General features: G+C 43.1%; 1 protein-coding gene across 1 annotated transcript in view; it reads right to left on the bottom strand.

Moving 5' to 3' along the window:
- LOC121554675 (circularly permutated Ras protein 1) overlaps positions 1 to 22,500 on the bottom strand; it is a 28,806-nt gene that overhangs the window by 3,841 nt on the left and 2,465 nt on the right. The window contains exons 6-13 of the mRNA XM_041868345.2: positions 19,307 to 19,396; positions 15,205 to 15,356; positions 14,862 to 14,943; positions 14,606 to 14,733; positions 13,929 to 14,013; positions 8,071 to 8,177; positions 7,838 to 7,950; positions 7,592 to 7,703 (exon numbers count right to left, since the gene is read on the bottom strand). Of these exons, the coding sequence (XP_041724279.2) occupies positions 7,592 to 7,703; positions 7,838 to 7,950; positions 8,071 to 8,177; positions 13,929 to 14,013; positions 14,606 to 14,733; positions 14,862 to 14,943; positions 15,205 to 15,356; positions 19,307 to 19,396 (869 nt within the window). The remainder of the gene's footprint in view (positions 1 to 7,591; positions 7,704 to 7,837; positions 7,951 to 8,070; positions 8,178 to 13,928; positions 14,014 to 14,605; positions 14,734 to 14,861; positions 14,944 to 15,204; positions 15,357 to 19,306; positions 19,397 to 22,500) is intronic.

The following is a 22,500-nucleotide window of genomic DNA, read 5'->3' on the forward strand; positions in this document are numbered from 1 at the left end:
CCCCCTCCACTCCACAGGGCCCAGCAGCGGGACTGGAGGACCCTGTAGGGTTGAGTGAGATTAAACAGCTCCTCCAATCCATCTGCACTAAACTGCACTAAACGCGCGCACACACACACCTATTGTATTAAAAGTTTACTTGTTCAATGAATAGGAATATATATATATATATAACAGTACAAATGTTTACTGTTATCCTGTTTATCTCACTCTTAACAACTTAGTTGTTAGTAGTTACTGTATTTTTTGACTGTGCTGTTCTTTCTTTATGCAACATGAAATCGCTGTCAGTTACCATGTGGAACATTCAGGGCCTAAACTCATCAACCTTTGGATTGAAGAGTTTAGCTCTGGAGTTAAAAAAAATAATATATCTTAAAAGATGTTGATGTCGTCATTGTGCAGGAGACATGGTGTAAGGCAGACATTGTCACTCACCGTCCCGCAGGCTACGGAGAGGTGATTGTGCCTTCACAGAAACACAGCTCTTTATTAGAGGCAGAGACTCTGGAGGATTGATCATTTGGTACAAATCCGAACTACGAAATCTAATTGACGCCCTCAAAATTGGTAAATATCACATTTGGTTAAAACTGAACAAATTACTTGTACTGACAGAAAAATATGTGTTCCTTTGCGCAATATATACCCCCCCTTCAGAATCCCTATATTACTCAGAGGAGATATTCCCCAACCTTGAGGAAGAGACGTGCCATTTCCAGGGGTTTGGGTTTGTCCTTTGTCAATGGTAGGTTACGGGGGGACTCTTTGGGGAGATCCACCTATTGCTCACCTCTTGGCCACAGCACAGTAGACTATATGATTACAGACATTGACCCCCTCAGCTCATTCACCGTCAAGCCACTAACACCTCTGTCTGATCACAGCCAAATTACGTTGTTCCTCAAAAGAGCAGACATGGAAACAACCACACATTCACAGCCCAGTAAGCTGTACAACATCAGAAAATCATACAGATGGGCCCAAAACACCACAGAAGAATACCAGAAAGCGAGTAACCAAAATATCCAAACACTCTTAGATAACTTTCTGGATACCACATTCACTCACAGTAAAGAAGGCATCAATCTAGCAGTAAAAAAAACATCAACTATATATTCAGGCAAACGGCAAAAGAAGCACAACTGAAATTGATACAAAACAAAACAAAAAAAGACCCCAGATGACAACTGGTTTGATGCAGATTGTAAAATTATAAGGAAAAAACTTAGAACACTATCAAACCAAAAGCACAGAGACCCAAATAATGGTGAATTACGCCTTCATGACTGTGATACTTTAAAACTCTATAAACGTACACTCAGAACCAATAAAGCACAGTACAATAGCAAGCAGCTGACACTGATTGAGGAGTCCATAAACACAAACAACTTCTGGCAAAATTTGAAAAAGCTAAAAAAAAAAAATCCAAACAAGAGGAATTAGCGATAAAAAAAATTGTGACATTTGGACAACCCATTTTAAAACACTCTACAACACCGTTCAAATGGACACAAACGCAGAACAATGCCAAATTCATGAGAAGTTGAATGGATTAGGAAAAGCTGTAAAGGACAATCAAAATCCATTGGACTCCTAATTACTGATCAGGAGCTCTATGAGAAACTTCAGGCCCTTATATTTAAAAAAGCATGCCGACCTGATGGCATCCTAAATGAGATGCTCAAATTCACTAGTGCAAAATGTCATTTGGCTATATTAAAACTGTTTCATTTGATCCCGAGTGTAGGTTATTTCCCTGACATCTGGAATCAAGGACTCATAACCCCAATCTTTAAGAACGGAGACAAACTTGACCCTAACAATTACAGAGGCATTTGTGTGAACAGTAACCTGGGGAAGGTTTTCTGTAGTATTATAAATGTAAGAGTTCTAAACTTCCTTAATAAGCGCAATGTCTTGAGTAAAAGCCAAATTGGATTTATACCAAAACATCGCACGACCGATCATATTTACACCCTGATAGATAAACATGTCCACCAAAATAATACCAAAATGTACGCTTGCTTTATCGACTTCTAAGAAGCATTTGATTCTATTTGGCATACAGTACTGTTCTACAAAGTTATTGAAAGTGATGTAGGGGGTAAAACATATGACATAATTAAATCAATTGGCAATACGTGCAGCATCAAAATCGGCAAAAAAAATAACAGAATTCTTTAACCAGGGGCGGGGCCTTCGCCAGGGTTGCAATCTGAGCCCTGCACTCTTCAATATTTACATCAACGAATTGGCCACTATTCTAGAAAAATCCCCAGCCCCTGGTGTTAATCTCCACAATTCAGAGGTTAAATGCCTGCTCTTCGCAGATGACCTGTGCCTGCTGTCACCCCACAGCACATGGCCTACAGCAGAGCCTGGACCTGCTAGAGCAGTACTGTCAGACCTGGGCCCTGGCAGCAAACCCCAAAAAGACAGAAATAATGATTTTCCAGAGAAGATCCAGATCTCAGGGAATTAGACCAAAGTTCTCAATTGGTACAAAATATATAGAGTACTGCACACACTACAATTACTTAGGTTTAAAAAATAAGCTCAACTGGACACCTTAATGATGCAGTGAATGAACTGAGAGAGAAAGCACGCAGGGCATTCTACACCATTAAAAAACACATTCAAATTCAAATACCTATTAAAATCTGGCTAAAACTAATTGAATGTGTAATTGAACCTTTATGGCAGCGAGGTGTGGGGTCCACTTGCAAAACAAGATTTCACCAAATGTGACAAACACCCCATTGAAACCCTGCATGCAGAGTTCTGTAAGATTCTCCTACATGTCCAGAGGAAAACTACGAACAATGCATGCAGGGCAGAATTAGGCCAACATCCACTAATAATAAAAACTCAAAAAAGAGCAATTCAGTTTTGGAAACAACTAAAATACAGTGACCCCCTCTCATATCATTACCAAGCCCTGCAATGCCAAGAGCTGAGCAAAGAAAAGAGTCCCCTCATCCAGCTGGTCCTGGGGCTGAGTTCACGAACCTGTTCTACTAACACACTGAAGCCTCAGGACCAGAACATCCAATCAATCAGAATAAACCAAATTACAAAACAGTCAAAACAGAACTACACTGCTTATTGGGAAAAACATGCACAAGCACATAGTAAAATGCAGTGCTATCTGGCCCTAAATCGACAGTACACCGTGGCTAACTATTTGACCATGGTTACTGATCAAAACCTTAGAAAAACCTTGACAAAGTACAGGCTCAGTGAGCACAGCCTTGCCATTGAGAAGGGTAGACACAGGAAAACGTGGCTTCCTGTAGAGGAAAGGCTGTGCAACCACTGCACCACAGCAGAACCTGAGAAAGAGTTGCATTTCCTGACAAAATGTCAAAAATATAAAACAATTAAAGTGTCAGTTCCCCAAATTTGAAACCCTTATTCAAGGTTTCAAAGACCTCTCTGATGAGAATAGGCTCCCCGTCCTGTTGGGGGAGGACACAGGCTACCCGTCCTGTTGGGGGAGGACTCAGGCTACCCGTCCTGTTGGGGGAGGACGCAGAGAGCTGTGGGTTGGCAGGATAGGCTACCCGTCCTGTTGGGGGAGGACGCAGAGAGCTGTGGGTTGGCAGCGCACTACATTGCTGCCTGCCATAAGATGAGGGACAGTGTCTGACAGACCAACCAACCTGCACATGTCCTCTATATTGTTATTGTTCAATGGATATTTTGACTCTTGGTTATTGTTGTTACTGTTGTCCCGTTGACAATATTGATTATTATTATTTTAATTATGTTAATAGTGTAAATATCCAAAGTAAGCTTTGGCAATATGTACATTGTTATGTCATGCCAATAAAGCTAATTACATTAATTAATACATTAAATTAAATTGAGGGGGCGAGAGAGAGAGAACAGGGGTAGAGAGAGAGAGAGAGGGGGAGAGAGAGAGAGAACAGGGGTAGAGAGAGAGAGAGAGAGCGATAGAGAGACAGAGAGCGAGAGAGAGAGACAGAGAGCGAGAGAGAGCGAGACAGAGAGCGAGAGAGAGCGAGACAGAGAGCGAGAGAGAGCGAGACAGAGAGCGAGAGAGAGACAGAGAGAGAGAGAGAGCACGAGACAGAGAGAGAGAGAGCACGAGACAGAGAGAGAGAGAGCGCGAGACAGAGAGAGAGAGAGAGAGAGAGAGAGACAGAGAGAGAGAGAGCATGAGACAGAGCGAGAGAGAGCACGAGACAGAGAGAGAGAGAGCACGAGACAGAGAGAGAGAGCGCGAGACAGAGAGAGAGAGAGAGAGAGCGAGACAGAGAGAGCGCGAGACAGAGAGAGAGAGAGCGCGAGACAGAGAGAGAGAGCGCGAGACAGAGACAGACAGTGAGAGAGCGATAGAGGGAGAGGGAAGAGTTAATTTGGGGCCTGAAATTTGATTTAATACATGAATATAATACATTGAATTTAAGAAAATAAATAATAATTGAGAGACAGAGAGAGAAGGGCCTTCTATGCCATCAAAAGGAACATAACATTTGACATACCAATTAGGATCTGGCTAAAAATACTTGAATCAGTTATAATACCCATTGCCCTTCATGGTTCTGAGGTCTGGGGTCCGCTCACCAACCAATAATTCACAAAATGGGACAAACACCAAATTGAGACTCTGCATGCAAAATATCCTCAGTGTACAACGTAAAACACCAAATAATGCATGCAGAGCAGAATTAGGCCGATACCCACTAATTATCAAAATCCAGAAAAGAGCCGTTAAATTCTACAACCACCTAAAAGGAAGCGATTCCCAAACCTTCCATAACAAAGCCATCACCTACAGAGAGATGAACTTGGAGAAGAGTCCGCTAAGCAAGCTGGTCCTGGGGCTCTGTTCACAAACACAAACAGACCACACACAGCCCCAGGACAACAACACAATTAGACCCAACCAAATCATGAGAAAACAAAAAGAGAATTACTTGACACATTGAAAATAATTAACAAAAAAAAACAGAGCAAACTAGAATGCTATTTGGCCCTAAACAGAGAGTACACAGTGGCAGAATACCTGACCACTGTGACTGACCCAAACTTAAGGAAAGCTTTGACTATGTACAGACTCAGTGAGCATAGCCTTGCTATTGAGAAAGGCCGCCGTAGGCAGACCTGGCTCTCAAGAGAAAACAGGCTATGTGCACACTGCCCACAAAATGAGGTGGAAACTGAGCTGCACTTCCTAACCTCCTGCCAAATGTATGACCATATTAGAGACACATACAGTGGGGAAAAAAAGTATTTAGTCAGCCACCAATTGTGCAAGTTCTCCCACTTAAAAAGATGAGAGAGGCCTGTAATTTTCATCATAGGTACACGTCAACTATGACAGACAAATGGAGGAAAAAAAATCCAGAAAATCACATTGTAGGATTTTTTATGAATTTATTTGCAAATTATGGTGGAAAATAAGTATTTGGTCACCTAGAAACAAGCAAGATTTCTGGCTCTCACAGACCTGTAACTTCTTCTTTAAGAGGCTCCTCTGTCCTCCACTCGTTACCTGTATTAATGGCACCTGTTTGAACTTGTTATCAGTATAAAAGACACCTGTCCAAAACCTCAAACAGTCACACTCCAAACTCCACTATGGCCAAGACCAAAGAGCTGTCAAAGGACACCAGAAACAAAATTGTAGACCTGCACCAGGCTGGGAAGACTGAATCTGCAATAGGTAAGCAGCTTGGTTTGAAGAAATCAACTGTGGGAGCAATTATTAGGAAATGGAAGACATACAAGACCACTGATAATCTCCCTCGATCTGGGGCTCCACGCAAGATCTCACCCCGTGGGGTCAAAATGATCACAAGAACAGTAAGCAAAAATCCCAGAACCACACGGGAGGACCTAGTGAATGACCTGCAGAGAGCTGGGACCAAAGTAACAAAGCCTACCATCAGTAACACACTACGCCGCCAAGGACTCAAATCCTGCAGTGCAAGACGTGTCCCCCTGCTTAAGCCAGTACATGTCCAGGCCCGTCTGAAGTTTGCTAGAGTGAATTTGGATGATCCAGAAGAGGATTGGGAGAATGTCATATGGTCAGATGAAACCAAAATAGAACTTTTTGGTAAAAACTCAACTCGTCGTGTTTGGAGGACAAAGAATGCTGAGTTGCATCCAAAGAACACCATACCTACTGTGAAGCATGGGGGTGGAAACATCATGCTTTGGGGCTGTTTTTCTGCAAAGGGACCAGGACGACTGATCCGTGTAAAGGAAAGAATGAATGGGGCCATGTATCGTGAGATTTTGAGTGAAAACCTCCTTCCATCAGCAAGGGCATTGAAGATGAAACATGGCTGGGTCTTTCAGCATGAAAATGATCCCAAACACACCGCCCAGGCAACGAAGGAGTGGCTTCGTAAGAAGCATTTCAAGGTCCTGGAGTGGCCTAGCCAGTCTCCAGATCTCAACCCCATAGAAAATCTTTGGAGGGAGTTGAATGTCCGTGTTGCCCAGCGACAGCCCCAAAACATCACTGCTCTAAAGGAGATCTGCATGGAGGAATGGGCCAAAATACCAGCAACAGTGTGTGAAAACCTTGTGAAGACTTACAGAAAACGTTTGACCTGTGTCATTGCCAACAAAGGGTATATAACAAAGTATTGAGAAACTTTTGTTATTGACCAAATACTTATTTTCCACCATAATTTGCAAATAAATTCATTAAAAATCCTACAATGTGATTTTCTGGATTTTTTTCTTCTCATTCTGTCTGTCATAGTTGACATGTACCTATGATGAAAATTACAGGCCTCTCTCATCTTTTTAAGTGGGAGAACTTGCACAATTGGTGGCTGACTAAATACTTTTTTTCCCCACTGTATTTCCCTCAGATTACACAGACCCACAAAGAATCGAAAACAAACCCAATTTTGATAAACTCCCATATCTACTGGGTGAAAAACCACAGTGTGCCATCACAGCTGCAATATTTGTGACCTGTTGCCACAAGAAAAGGGCAACCAGTGAAGAACAAACACCATTGTAAATACAACCCATATTTATGTTTATTTATTTTCCCTTTTGTACTTTAACTATTTGCACATTGTTACAACACTGTATATAGACATAATATGACATTTGAAATGTCTTTATTCTTTTGGAACTTCTGAGTGTAATGTTTACTGTTAATATTTATTGTTTATTTCACTTTTGTTTACTATCTACTTCACTTGCTTTGGCAATGTTAACATACGTTTCCCATGCCAATAAAGCCCTTAAATTGAAGTTGAAATTGAAGTTGAAATTGAATTGAATTGAGAGAGAATATAATAGATATTTTAGTGACCAATTTGTTAAAACAATACTTGGGATCAGACACCATCATCACAGCCCGGGATTTGAACCAGCAACCTTCCAGCTGCTGATCGGCCACTCTAACGTCAAGGCTACCTAATGATGATGATAATGCATGTGTGTGTGTGTGTGTGTGTCCGTGTGTGTGTGTGTGTGTCCGTGTGTGTGTGTCCGTGTGTGTGTGTGTGTGTCCGTGTGTGTGTGTCCGTGTGTGTGTGTCCGTGTGTGTGTGTCCGTGTGTGTGTGTCTGTGTGTGTGTGTGCGTTACCTGCTGGTAGTAACCCGTCTCTGTTCAGTGATGATGCGTGTTACTTTCTGTTGATCTCTGGTGGTGAAGGACAACTGTAGCTGGAACGGTAGTCTGTCTCTGCGCATGATATCTGTACATCACACACACACACTGTGGGGTCACTGTGGGGTCACTGTGGGGTCACTGTGGGGTCACTGTGGGGTCACTGTGTGTGTGTGTGTGTGTGTGAGTGCGTGTTTGTGCATGCATCTATGTATCACTCACGCTCTACGCTGTCAGGCTTGCAGGCGAACTGAAAGGTGATTTCTATCACTTCTGTTACATTCCCTATCTCCCTTACTAGACGGTGGTTACACTCCTCCTCATAGGGAAAATACCTGGGGAGAAGGATGACGTGTTTTCATGGCTGACTTGAGAGGTTTGAATTTTAAAAAACAGATATTGAACACAAAAGATGTGTGTGTGTGACGCTTAACACAAAATGGAGTCATACTCACATGCCATCAGCTGCTAGTAGCGTTGCCGTGACACCCGTTGCTACGATGTTGTCGGCCAGAGCTGACTGGATCTCTGTTGCTACGGTACCGATGCTTACTATATTCACCTGAACAGTTGACAGAGGATGGTATGTTTACATACTGTTTTACCCACTTCATGCATTATTATTATTACTATATAACTACTGCTGTCCACTTCATATGGATATACTGTATTCTAGTCATGGCTCATCCTATATAACTACTGCTGTCCACTTCATATGGATATACTGTATTCTAGTCAAGGCTCATCCTATATAACTACTGCTGTCCACTTCATATGGATATACTGTATTCTAGTCATGGCTCATCCTATATAACTACTGCTGTCCACTTCATATGGATATACTGTTTTCTAGTCAAGGCTCATCCTATATAACTACTGCTGTCCACTTCATATGTATATACTGTATTCTAGTCATGGCTCATCCTATATAACTACTGCTGTCCACACCTTTTATATTCATATACTAGCCATGATGTCAATACACACCATCATACACTGCTCAAAAAAATAAAGGGAACACTTAAACAACACAATGTAACTCCAAGTCAATCACACTTCTGTGAAATCAAACTGTCCACTTAGGAAGCAACACCGCCCGGGCAACGAAGGAGTGGCTTCGTAAGAAGCATTTCAAGGTCCTGGAGTGGCCTAGCCAGTCTCCAGATCTCAACCCCATAGAAAATCTTTGGAGGGAGTTGAAAGTCTGTGTTGCCCAGCGACAGCCCCAAAACATCACTGCTCTAGAGGAGATCTGCATGGAGGAATGGGCCAAAATACCAGCAACAGTGTGTGAAAACCTTGTGAAGACTTACAGAAAACGTTTGACCTGTGTCATTGCCAACAAAGGGTATATAACAAAGTATTGAGAAACTTTTGTTATTGACCAAATACTTATTTTCCACCATAATTTGCAAATAAATTCATAAAAAATCCTAAAATGTGATTTTCTGGATATTTTTTTCTCATTTTGTCTGTCATAGTTGACGTGTACCTATGATGAAAATTACAGGCCTCTCTCATCTTTTTAAGTGGGAGAACTTGCACAATTGATGGCTGACTAAAAAAAAATTTCCCCACTGTATGTATATATGGGGGGAGAACAAGTATTTGATACACTGCCGATTTTGCAGGTTTTCCTACTTACAAAGCATGTAGAGGTCTGTAATTTCCAGAAACAAATCCAGAAAATGTCATTGTATGATTTTTAAGTAAATAATTTGCATTTTATTGCATGACATAAGTATTTGATATATCAGAAAAGCAGAACTTAATATTTGGTACAGAAACCTTTGTTTGCAATTACAGAGATCATACGTTTCCTGTAGGTCTTGACCAGGTTTGCAAACACTGCAGCAGGGATTTTGGCCCACTCCTCCATACAGACCTTCTCCAGATCCTTCAGGTTTCGGGGCTGTCGCTGGGCAATACGGACTTTCAGCTCCCTCCAAAGATTTTCTATTTGGTTCAGGTCTGGAGACTGGCTAGGCCACTCCAGGACCTTGAGATGCTATTTACGGAGCCACTCCTTAGTTGCCCTGGCTGTGTGTTTCGGGTCGTTGTCATGCTGGAAGACCCAGCCACGACCCATCTTCAATGCTCTTACTGAGGGAAGGAGGTTGTTGGCCAAGATCTTGCGATACATGGCCCCATCCATCCTCCCCTCAATACGGTGCAGTCGTCCTGTCTCCTTTGCAGAAAAGCATCCCCAAAGAATGATGTTTCCACCTCCATGCTTCACAGTTGGGATGGTGTTCTTGGGGTTGTACTCATCCTTCTTCTTCCTCCAAACACGGCGAGTGGAGTTTAGACCAAAAAGCTCTATTTTTGTCTCATCAGCACATGACCTTCTCCCATTCCTCCTCTGGATCATCCAGATGGTCATTGGCAAACTTCAGATGGGCCTGGACATGCGCTGGCTGGAGCAGGGGGACCTTGCGTGCGCTGCAGGATTTTAATCCATGACGGCGTAGTGTGTTACTAATGGTTTTCTTTGAGACTGTGGTCCCAGCTCTCTTCAGGTCTTTGACCAGGTCCTGCCGTGTAGTTCTGGGCTGATCCCTCACCTTCCTCATGATAATTGATGCCCCACGAGGTGAGATCTTGCATGGAGCCCCAGACCGAGGGTGATTGACCGTCATCTTGAACTTCTTCAATTTTCTAATAATTGCGCCAACAGTTGTTGCCTTCTCACCAAGCTGCTTGCCTATTGTCCTGTAGCCCATCCCAGCCTTGTGCAGGTCTACAATTTTATCCCTGATGTCCTTACACAGCTCTCTGGTCTTGGCCATTGTGGAGAGGTTGGAGTCTGTTTGATTGAGTGTGTGGACAGGTGTCTTTTATACAGGTAATGAGTTCAAACAGGTGCAGTTAATACAGGTAATGAGTGGAGAACAGGAGGGCTTCTTAAAGAAAAACTAACAGGTCTGTGAGAGCCTTAATTCTTACTGGTTGGTAGGTGATCAAATACTTATGTCATGCAATAAAATGCAAATTAATTACTTAAAAATCATACAATGTGATTTTCTGGATTTTTGTTTTAGATTCCGTCTCTCACAGTTGAAGTGTACCTATGATAAAAATTACAGACCTCTACATGCTTTGTAAATAGGAAAACCTGCAAAATCGGCAGTGTATCAAATACTTGTTCTCCCCACTGTATGTATATACTGTATTCTAGTCAAGGCTCATCCTATATAACTACTGCTGTACACACCTTTTATATTCATATACTGTCCATACTATCAATGCACACCATCATATATATATATATATATACAGTGGGGGAAAAAAGTATTTGGTCAGCCACCAATTGTGCAAGTTCTCCCACTTAAAAAGATGAGAGAGGCCTGTAATTTTCATCATAGGTACACGTCAACTATGACAGACAAAATGAGAAAAGAAAATCCAGAAAATCACATTGTAGGATTTTTAATGAATTTATTTGCAAATTATGGTGGAAAATAAGTATTTGGTCAATAACAAAAGTTTCTCAATACTTTATTATATACCCTTTGTTGGCAATGACACAGGTCAAAACATTTTCTGTAAGTCTTCACAAGGTTTTCACACACTGTTGCTGGTATTTTGGCCCATTCCTCCATGCAGATCTCCTCTAGAGCAGTGATGTTTTGGGGCTGTCGCTGGGCAACACGGACTTTCAACTCCCTCCAAAGATTTTCTATGGGGTTGAGATCTGGAGACTGGCTAGGCCACTCCAGGACCTTGAAATGCTTCTTACGAAGCCACTCCTTCGTTGCCCGGGCGGTGTGTTTGGGATCATTGTCATGCTGAAAGACCCAGCCACGTTTCATCTTCAATGCCCTTGCTGATGGAAGGAGGTTTTCACTCAAAATCTCACGATACATGGCCCCATTCATTCTTTCCTTTACACGGATCAGTCGTCCGGGTCCCTTTGCAGAAAAAACAGCCCCAAAGCATGATGTTTACACCCCCATGCTTCACAGTAGGTATGGTGTTCTTTGGATGCAACTCAGCATTCTTTGTCCTCCAAACATGACGAGTTGAGTTTTTACCAAAAAGTTATATTTTGGTTTCATCTGACCATATGACATTCTCCCAATCCTCTTCTGGATCATCCAAATGCACTCTAGCAAACTTCAGACGGGCCTGGACATGTACTGGCTTAAGCAGGGGGACACGTCTGGCACTGCAGGATTTGAGTCCCTGGCGGCGTAGTGTGTTACTGATGGTAGGCTTTGTTACTTTGGTCCCAGCTCTCTGCAGGTCATTCACTAGGTCCCCCGTGTGGTTCTGGGATTTTTGCTCACCGTTCTTGTGATCATTTTGACCCCAAGGGGTGAGATCTTGCGTGGATCCCCAGATCGAGGGAGATTATCAGTGGTCTTGTATGTCTTCCATTTCCTAATAATTGCTCCCACAGTTGATTTCTTCAAACCAAGCTGCTTACCTATTGCAGATTCAGTCTTCCCAGCCTGGTGCAGGTCTACAATTTTGTTTCTGGTGTCTTTTGACAGCTCTTTGGTCTTGGCCATAGTGGAGTTTGGAGTGTGACTGTTTGAGGTTGTGGACAGGTGTCTTTTATACTGATAACAAGTTCAAACAGGTGCCATTAATACAGGTAACGAGTGGAGGACAGAGGAGCCTCTTAAAGAAGAAGTTACAGGTCTGTGAGAGCCAGAAATCTTGCTTGTTTGTAGGTGACCAAATACTTATTTTCCACCATAATTTGCAAATAAATTCATAAAAAATCCTACAATGTGATTTTCTGGAAAAAAAACATCTCAATTTGTCTGTCATAGTTGACGTGTACCTATGATGAAAATTACAGGCCTCTCTCATCTTTTTAAGTGGGAGAACTTGCACAATTGGTGGCTGACTAAATACTTTTTTTCCCCACTGTATATATATATATACAGTGCTATGAAAAAGTATTTACCCCATTTCTAATTTTCTCTACTTTTGCATATTTGTGATACTGAATGTTATCAGATCTTCAACCAAAACCTAATATTAGATAAAGGGAACATAAGTGAACAAATAACACAACAATTACATATTTATTTCATAAACAAAGTTATGCAACACCCAATTCCCCTGTGTGAAAAAGTAATTGCCCCCTTACACTCAATAACTGGTTGTGCCACCTTTAGCTGCAATGACTCCAACCAAATGCTTCCTGTAGTTGTTGATCAGTCTCTCACGTCGCTGTGGAGGAATTTTGGCCCACTCTTCCATGCAGAACTGCTTTAACTCAGTGACGTGTGGGTTTTCAAGCATGAACTGCTCGTTTCAAGTCCTGCCACAACATCTCAATTGGGATTAGGTCTGGACTTTGACTAGGCCATTCCAAAACTTCCAATTTGTTGCTTTTTTAGCAATTTTCATGTAGACACCCCAAATACAGGTGTGCCAAGCTTGTAGCGTCATACCCAAGAAGACTTGAGGCTGTAATCGCTGCCAAAGGTGCTTCAACAAAGTACTGAGTAAAGTTTCTGAATACTTATGTAAATGTTATATATAAAAAATTATTTAATCAATTTTAGAATAAGGCTGTAACGTAACAAAGTGGAATACTTTCCGAATGTACTATATATACATATATCTATATATATATATATATATATTCCCGACTGACATGGAGGAGGAGGAGGAGGAGGAGGAAAGGGTGAGAGGTAGAGAAAGGGTGGGAAAGGACTGGTGAGAAGAGGAGGAGAGGAAGAGAGATGCAGAGGATATGACATGTGAAAGGAGAGAAAGAAGCGAGAGCGAGAGAGAGAGCGAGAGAGAGAGAGAGAGAGAGAGCGAGAGAGACAGACAGACAGAAAGAGAGAGAGAGAGAGAGAGAGAGAGAGAGACAGACAGACAGACAGACAGACGAGAGAGAGAGAGAGAGAGAGAGAGAGAGAGAGAGAGAGAGAGAGAGAGAGAGAGAGAGAGAGAGAGAGAGAGAAGACTGATGAGTAACAAACAAACAACAAGGAAGTACTTCTCTCATCACCTGAACGGCTAAACCAAAACACTAACACACTCACGCATTCCCGGCATGTAATGTAATAATCTCTCAGCCACAGAGGCTGCCAAAACTCCACCTTCATGTTTTTGTTTTTGAGTCCTTAGGCTGATGCTATCAGAGACATTTACACAGGTGTGTGTTTGTGTGCACGCACGTGTGTGTGTGCGTGTGCGTGCATGCTCGTGTGTGTGTCGGTGTGTGTGTGTGTGCGTGGGTCCATGAGTTTGGTAGATGCGTGTGTGTGTGTGTGTGTGTGTGTGTGTGTGTGTGTGTGTGTGTGTGTGTGTGTGTGTGTGTGTGTGAGTGAGTGTCTCTCACCCTTCCTCCAGTCTGGTCTGCTAGTAGTCCCACCTCAGCCAATCTGCAGTCTGTTCCCTCAAAGGTCATCACTGAAACTATCACCCTGCAGAAACAGATAATACAATCAGTCAATCAGAAGATACATGGCAAATCTATTAATCAACCATCACCCTGCAGAGTGAAAAAATACGTTTCTTAGGGGCACAGCTGAGTCTTTTAAATACATTTGTATTTTATATATTTTTTTTGTTGCAATGGGGCAGAGAAAAAAATTCTGTTTTCTAGCTAATCTCATGCTATTTTACAAATTTTGCCATGAGGCTGAGAAGATGTTGCCGTTTTAGAACTAATTTCCTGTCATTCTAAACATTTATTCCATAGTTTATGACGTGTTCATATGCTATCTGGGGGGGGGGGTTGGGGGTCCCGCCTTGCGGGGGCTGCGGGAGTGTCTGTTACACCAGTGGGTAAACAGTCATCTGCTGTCCCCTCAGGTTGTCCCCTCAGGTTGTCCCCTCAGGTTGTCCACTCAGGTTGTCCACTCAGGTTGTCCACTCAGGTTGTCCACTCAGGTTTTGGTGCTTTATGGGTTTTGATATTTGGGAGTTTTGTGATAAGCTATTGGGCATGAATGTTTGGGGGTGTATTGTATTATATTTAGGGGTACATGGAGGTATTTCGGGGGGTACACTAACCCGCTGTTAGCTGCCTCATGGGCTAACTGTCTGTAGAAGTAAGGTGACTGGGGGGAGGATAAAGGGACGGAACTCTCCTCCATCGCACCCAATCCGATGTTGGCTCGCCCGTCTGTACACAGGATCACCTAGAGGTCAACCAATCACAGAACACAGAAAGGTTATAAATGGTCACAACAATAACATAGGAGTTGACAAACAGACAGAAATGGGACATGCTGTCAGAATGGTGTTGGATGGAATGCTCAGCTCTGACCTTTGACCCCACGTATTGAGATGCCATGGCAACGGAGACTAAGGCAGCAGGACCCAGCGCTGTAGCTCCATGCTCCCTCAACCTGGAGAGAGAGGAGAGAGAGACAGACAGACAGACATAGACAGACAGCCAGTCAGACCGTCAACCAGACAGACAGACAGACAGTAAGACAGTCAACCAGACAGTCAACCAGACAGACAGACAGACAGTCAACCAGACAGACAGACAGACAGTCAATCAGACAGACAGACAGACAGTCAACCAGACAGACAGACAGACAGTCAACCAGACAGACAGACAGTCAATCAGACAGACAGACCGACAGTCAACCAGACAGACTCACTCTTTGACTCTCCTTGAGAGGTGTTGGTATCTCTCTGCTATACAGTGTGGGGTTTTGTACTGTTTACCCTGTCGTCTAAGGTAGTCATAGTCAACTAGAGCCCAGTTCCTCAGAGTGACTGGTGAACCTGAACCGTCACCATACACTACTACCTAGAGAGAGAGAGAGAGAGAGGGAGAGAGGGAGAGAGAGAGAGAGAGAGAGAGAGAGAGAGAGAGAGAGAGAGAGAGAGAGAGAGAGAGAGAGAGAGAGAGAGAGAGAGAGACAGAGACAGAGAGAGAGAGAGACAGAGAGACAGAGAGAGAGAGAGACAGAGAGAGAGAGAGAGAGAGAGAGAGAGAGAGAGAGACAGAGAGAGAGAGACAGAGACAGAGACAGAGACAGAGAGAGAGAGAGAGAGAGAGAGAGAGAGAGAGAGAGAGAGAGAGAGAGCAGAGAGAGAGAGAGAGAGAGACAGACGAGAGAGAGAGAGACAGAGAGAGAGAGAGAGAGAGAGACAGAGAGACAGAGAGAGAGAGAGAGAGAGAGAGAGAGAGAGAGAGACAGAGAGAAAGAGAGAGAGAGAGAGAGAAAGAGAGAGAGAGAGAGAGAAAGAGAGACAGAGAGACAGAGAGACAGAGAGAGAGAGAGAGAGAGACAGAGAGACAGAGAGAGAGAGAGAGAGAGAGAGAGAGAGTGAGACAGAGAGACAGAGAGACAGAGAGAGAGAGAGAGAGAGAGAGAGAGAGAGAGAGACAGAGATAATTATTATACCAATAAAGAAAAGATGCCACAGGAAGTAGGTACACACATAGGCGGTGCATCTAATAGGCTAAGCTAAGCTTCCCCAAAGGTACATTTAAATACATTTGCCAAAATTATATAATTACTCCTGTCTTTACAGAAATAAATTATATCATTTAAAATACTACACCAGAGAGCATGATTTAATCACAGAGGATCAGTAGCTTCTATAAAAAAAATAGCTTTGGATCCTTTTAAATCACAAGTGCATAGGACAATATAATTTCCTCCTCCAGGCTAGATGGATGTCATATTGTAGGCTACAATACAGTGCATTGCAAAAGTATTCAGACCCCTTGTATTTTTCCCCCAAATTGTATTGTGTTACAATGCGATATTAAATTTGATTTAATTGTCAAAGTGGAAGAAAAATGATATATATTAAAAAAAAAAAGATGAATACAACATTCATAACTAAAATATAGAGTTATGTAGTCGTTGCATAAGTATTCAGACCCTTAGTTTAGACAAGCCTAAATTAGTTCAGGAGTAGAATTTGGCTTAAGAAATCACATAATAAGTTACATGGACTCACTGTGTGAAATAATAGGGGTTGACATGATTTTTTAATGACTAACTCTTCCTCTGTCCCCCATACATACAACATCTGTAAGGTCCCTCAGTCAAGTATTGAATTTCAAGCACAGATTCAACTACATAGACCAGGGAGCTTTTGGAAAGCCTCAAAAAGAAGGACAGTGATTGGTCGATGGGTAACAATAACAAATCAGACGTTGAATATCTCTTTAAGCGTGGTCAAGTTAATAAATATGCTGAGGATTATGCATTAAACCACCCAGACACATCAAAGATACAATTGTCCTCTGAACTGAGCTGCAGAACATGAATTAAACTGCTCAGGGATGTTACCATGAGGCCATTGGTGATTTTAAAACAGCGACAGAGTTCAATGGCTGTGATGGGAGAAAACTGAGGATGGATCAACATTGTAGTGACTCCACAATAATGACCTAAATGGACAGAGTGAAAAGAAGAATACAAATATACAGAATTTAAAAAATCCAAAACAATCAACAAGGCACTAAAGTAATACTGAAAAAAATATGCATAGCCTTATGTTTGGGGAAAATCCAACACAACACAACAAATCACTTAGTAACTGCTTCCTTATTTTCAAGCATGGTGGTGGCTGCATCATGGTATGGGTATGCTTGACATCGACAAATACTGGGGAGTTTTTCAGGATGAAAATAATCGGGATGGAGCTAAGCACAGGCAAAATCCTAGAGGAAAACCTGCTGGGAGAGGAATTCCCCTTTCAGCAAGACAATAACCTAAAAACACAAGGCCAAATCTACACTGGAGTTGCTTACCAAGAAGACAGTGAATGTACCTGAGTGGCCAAGTTACAGTTTTGACTTAAATCTAATTACAAATCTATGGCAAGACTTGAAGATTGCTGTCTAGCCATGATCCCCAACACCTTGACAGAGCTTGAAGAATTTTGAAAAGGAAAAATGGGGCAAATATTGCACAATCGAGGTGCGCAAATCTCTTACAGACTTACCCAAGAAGGCTCACAGTTGTAATCGATGCCAAAGGTGATTCTAACATATATTGACTCAGGGAGCTGAATACTTATGCAACAACTATATTTTAGTTATTACATTTTTAATAATATATATATATATTTTTTATTAGAATGTTTCTTCCATTGACATAACAGAGTATTTTGGACAATTTTTTGAATTTTTTATTACACAAAATGCCAATCAAATACATTTTTATCCCACTTTGTAACAGAATAAAATGTTTTAGAAATCCAAGGGGTCTGAATACTTTTGTAAGTGTCTCCCCTTTTCGTAGCCCTACATTAGCTGGTTCAAGATGAGGTCATTTGTATTGCTCTCAGTGTGTTTTTGTGTTTTTGTTGTTGTGGTAGGCCGTTAAAGATTCTGCTAATATGTCTCCAGTCATTTAAAGTGGCGTAGAATTGCATGAAATGATTTATCATAAAGGTGCTTTATCATAAAGGAGATTTGTTTTGGGGGGGTGGAAAAAAATAGCTTCCCCAAAACTTGAAACTCACGCACCTTATACACATGAAGGGGAAAAGCCACCATCAATCATTGTTGACACACACCCCTGCACGCACACAACACACACGTACGCACGCACACAAGCACTCACTATTATTTATCAATCTTTAGTTCTTGATACAATCATCATCTCAAAATCAACAGACAGTAAGTTTCTCAACATAGTTCTGTGTACACGGTTGATTCATGCTATCAAAGGACTCTTGTTGATAACTATCTTGTCATTAGTCAAATACACTACTACAGTTCACTAAATCTGTGTCACACACACACAACTGGGTGGCAGTAGTTTTCCAGTCTGAGGCAATGTGACACAACACTTGCTGTCCTTTGAACCCCTCCCTGTGCTACTGGGTCCTGGACTTCCTGACGGGCCGCCCCCCCAGGTGGTTTAGATAGGAAACAACACCTCCACTACGCTGATCCTCAACACAGGGGGGGGGGCCCAGAAAGGGTGCATTCTCAGCCCCCCCCTTCTCTTGTACATCCCTGTTCACCCATGACTGCGTGGCCGCGCACGCCTCCAACTCAATCATCAAGTTTTGCCGACCACACAACAGCGGTAGGCCTGATTAGCAACAATGACGAGACGGCCTACAGGGAGGAGGTGAGGGCCCTGGCGGAGTGGTGCCAGGAAAATAACCTCTCTCTCAACATCAACAAAATGAAGTAGAACTAGTTTAGTAATACAAGTCTTATAATTCTTATCTTACACTTCATCAAAAGGGAAGAGAGACAGGATTGTGTTATGAATCTTAAAACATATTATAAGTCCTTAGCTTCTATGTCTCTCTTTGTTGGAGTTCCCCAAGTTTGTTGGTTTGGGGCACAACAAGATATTGGAACATACAAGATATTGGAATATACAAGATATTGGAACGTACAAGATATTGGAACATACAAGACATTGGAACATACAAGATATTGGAACATACAAGATATTGGATTTTCAAGAAGCACAACTAGATGATGTCTTTGCTTTGTGACACTTTGCTTCTTGAAAGTCAAATTTCTTGAAAACTTGACTGGTTACATGCAAAACATTTTGGGACTGTGTCAACAGTGGACTAATGAGAAAAAAAATAAAGATTGTTTTTGAGTGGAGTTTTCCTTTAACGTTAGGGGGAGGGTTAGTATTGGGAGAGGCCCCGGGATAAAAATGCTAAATAAGGGGTTCAAAAATGTATCATTCGTGTCACAGCAGGACCTGTTTCCCTCCCTCCCTCCCTCCAAATTCTCTCCCAAAAATCAATCAGTACCTGGTCGTTGAAGGTAACCATGGCGACTCTGCGGTGAGGTGAGGTCTGCAGCAGAGAGGACAGCGCCCTCTGGAGGGCATCCTGAATACTCTACAGAGAGAGAGAGCGAGAGAGAGAGAGAGAGAGCGAGAGAGAGAGAGAGAGATAGCGAGAGAGAGAGACAGAGAGCGAGAGCGAGAGCGAGAGCGAGAGCGAGAGAGAGAGAGAGAGAGAGAGAGACAGAGAGAGAGAGAGAGAGAGAGAGAGAGAGAGAGAGAGAGAGAGAGAGAGAGAGAGAGAGAGAGAGAGAGAGAGAGAGAGAGAGAGAGAGAGAGCGAGAGAGAGAGAGAGCGAGAGAGAGAGAGCGCATTGGCATACACTACATGACCAAAAGTATGTGGACACCTGCTTGTCGAACGTCTCATTCCAAAATCATGGGCCTTAATATCGAGTCGGTCCCCCCTTTACTGCTATAACAGCCTACACTCTTCTGGGAAGGCTTTCCACTAGATGTTGGAACATTGCTGAGGGGACTTGCTTCCATTCAGCCACAAGGGCATTAGTGAGGTCGGGCACTGATTTTGGGCGATTAGGCCTGGCTTGCAGTCGGCCTTCCATTTCATCCCAAAGATGTTTGATGGGGTTGAGGTCAGGGCTCTGTGCAGGCCAGTCAAGTTCTTCCACACCGATCTTGACAAACGATTCCTGTATATACCTCGCTTTGTGCACGGGGGGCATTGTCATGCTGAAACAGGAAAGGGCCTTCCCCAAACTGTTGCCACAAAGTTGGAAGAACAGAATCGTCTAGAATGTCATTCTATGCTATAGCGTTAAGATTTCCCTTCACTGGAACTAAGGGGCCTAGCCCGAACCATGAAAAACAGCCCCAGACCATTATTCCTCCTCCACCAAACTTTACAGTTGGCACTATGCATTGGGGCAGGTAGCGTTCTCCTGGCATCTGCCAAACCCAGATCCGTCCGTCAGTCTGCCAGATGGTGAAGTGTGATTCATCACACCAGAGAACAAGTTTCCACTGCTCCAGAGTCCAATGGCGGCGAGCTTTACACCACTCCAGCAGACGCATGGCATTATGCATGGTAATCTTAGGCTTGTGTGCGGCTGCTCGGCCATGGAAACCAATTTCATGAAGCTCCAGACAAACAGTTATTGTGCTGATGTTGCTTCCAGAGGCAGTTTGGACCTCGGTAGTACGCGCTGCAGCAGTCAGCGGTCCCGTTCTGTGTGGCCTACCACAGCACTCGGCGGTCCCGTTCTGTGTGGCCTACCACAGCACTCGGCGGTCCCGTTCTGTGTGGCCTACCACAGCACCCGGCGGTCCCGTTCTGTGTGGCCTACCACAGCACTCGGCGGTCCCGTTCTGTGTGGCCTACCACAGCACTCGGCGGTCCCGTTCTGTGTGGCCTACCACAGCACCCGGTGGTCCCGTTCTGTGTGGCCTACCACAGCACTCGGCGGTCCCGTTCTGTGTGGCCTACCACAGCACTCGGCGGTCCCGTTCTGTGTGGCCTACCACAGCACTCGGCGGTCCCGTTCTGTGTGGCCTACCACTTCACGGCTGAGCCATTGTTGCTCCTGGCTGGGTGCTCAATTTTATACACCTGTCAGCAACGGGTGTGGCTGAAATAGCCGAATCCACTAATTTGAAGGGGGTGTCCACATACTTTTGTATATGTAGTGTATCAATACTTTTAATGGAAGCCTTCTCGTATTCCACATTTATAGACTGCATTCCATCTGAAGTGATGGAACAAAATGGCGCCAACGATGGTAGCCCGGTTTCTAGCTCCAAGACAACTTTGCAGTCTTTTGTTTGTTTTAGTGTTATTTTTTACTTTATTTGACCAGAAGGTTTCTAGTATTATTTCCTATGACCGACAAGCACTTCTGGACATCAGATCGAAGCTCACTCACTACAAATTAGACTTTTTCAGAGCTGGATCCTTTGTCTGGATTACCCAAAGCCATTCATTCATCATGGGAGCCCTTTTTTCCCAAAAAGACGCTGTCGAAGAAGCGGAAGGTAAGCTGTCGCTCTACCCTCCACTTCCTAGTATATTAGTCTCTGAACAAAAAAACTTTGTGAGATTAGAGTGTGGATTTCCTACCAGAGAGATACGAGAGACTGTAACCTAATCTGCTTTACAGAGACTTGGCTGACAGGGGGAGGTGCTTGATACAGACTGTTCCATACATCGCATGGAGAGGGGAAAAATGCGGAGGAGTATGTTTCATGATCAACAACTCATGGTGTGATTGTAGGAATGTACAAACCCTTAAGAGTTTCAGTTCCCCTGACCTGGAATACCTCACGTTCAAAGGAGGCTGAGGACATCCGGCTTGCCCCCTAAGACCCTCACAGACTTCTACAGATGCACCATTGAGATCATTTGGCAGGGCATCACCGCCTGCTACGACAACTGAAACCGCAGGGCTCTCCTGAGGGTGGTGTGGTCACTCGGCGTCAAAGGAAGGCCAAGAAGATCATTATGACCTCCGTCACCCGAGCCACGGACTGTTGAACAGCTTCTATTACCATCAGACTGTTGAACAGCTTCTATTACCAGACCATCAGACTGTTGAACAGCTTCTATTACCATCAGACTGTTGAACAGCTTCTATTACCATCAGACTGTTGAACAGCTTCTATTACCATCAGACTGTTAAACAGTTTCTATTACCAGACCATCAGACTGTTGATCAGCTTCTATTACCATCAGACTGTTGAACAGCTTCTATTACCAACAGACTGTTGAACAGCTTCTATTACCATCAGACTGTTAAACTGCTTCTATTACCATCAGACTGTTAAACAGCTTCTATTACCATCAGACTGTTAAACAGCTTCTATTACCATCAGACTGTTGAACAGCTTCTATTACCATCAGACTGTTGAACAGCCATCACTAACCGTCTACCAGTTGATACACACACACACACACACACACACACACACACACACACACACACACACGCAGCCAACACTGCTGTCCAATCTTATAGAGACATTGAACCACTGGAAACGTCCTGTTTCTCACTGTGTATCTAAATACTGTATTCTCGACCATAGCTCATTCTAATATTTCTACTGCTGTACATTGTATTTTAGTTACACTGTTTATACACACCACATATTTATGATATACTGGATTCATAGCTCAGTCTATTACATCTACTGCTGTACATATCATTCT

This window comes from Coregonus clupeaformis, chromosome 39 (genome assembly GCF_020615455.1).
Source record: "Coregonus clupeaformis isolate EN_2021a chromosome 39, ASM2061545v1, whole genome shotgun sequence".
Taxonomy (NCBI): Eukaryota; Metazoa; Chordata; class Actinopteri; order Salmoniformes; family Salmonidae; genus Coregonus; species Coregonus clupeaformis.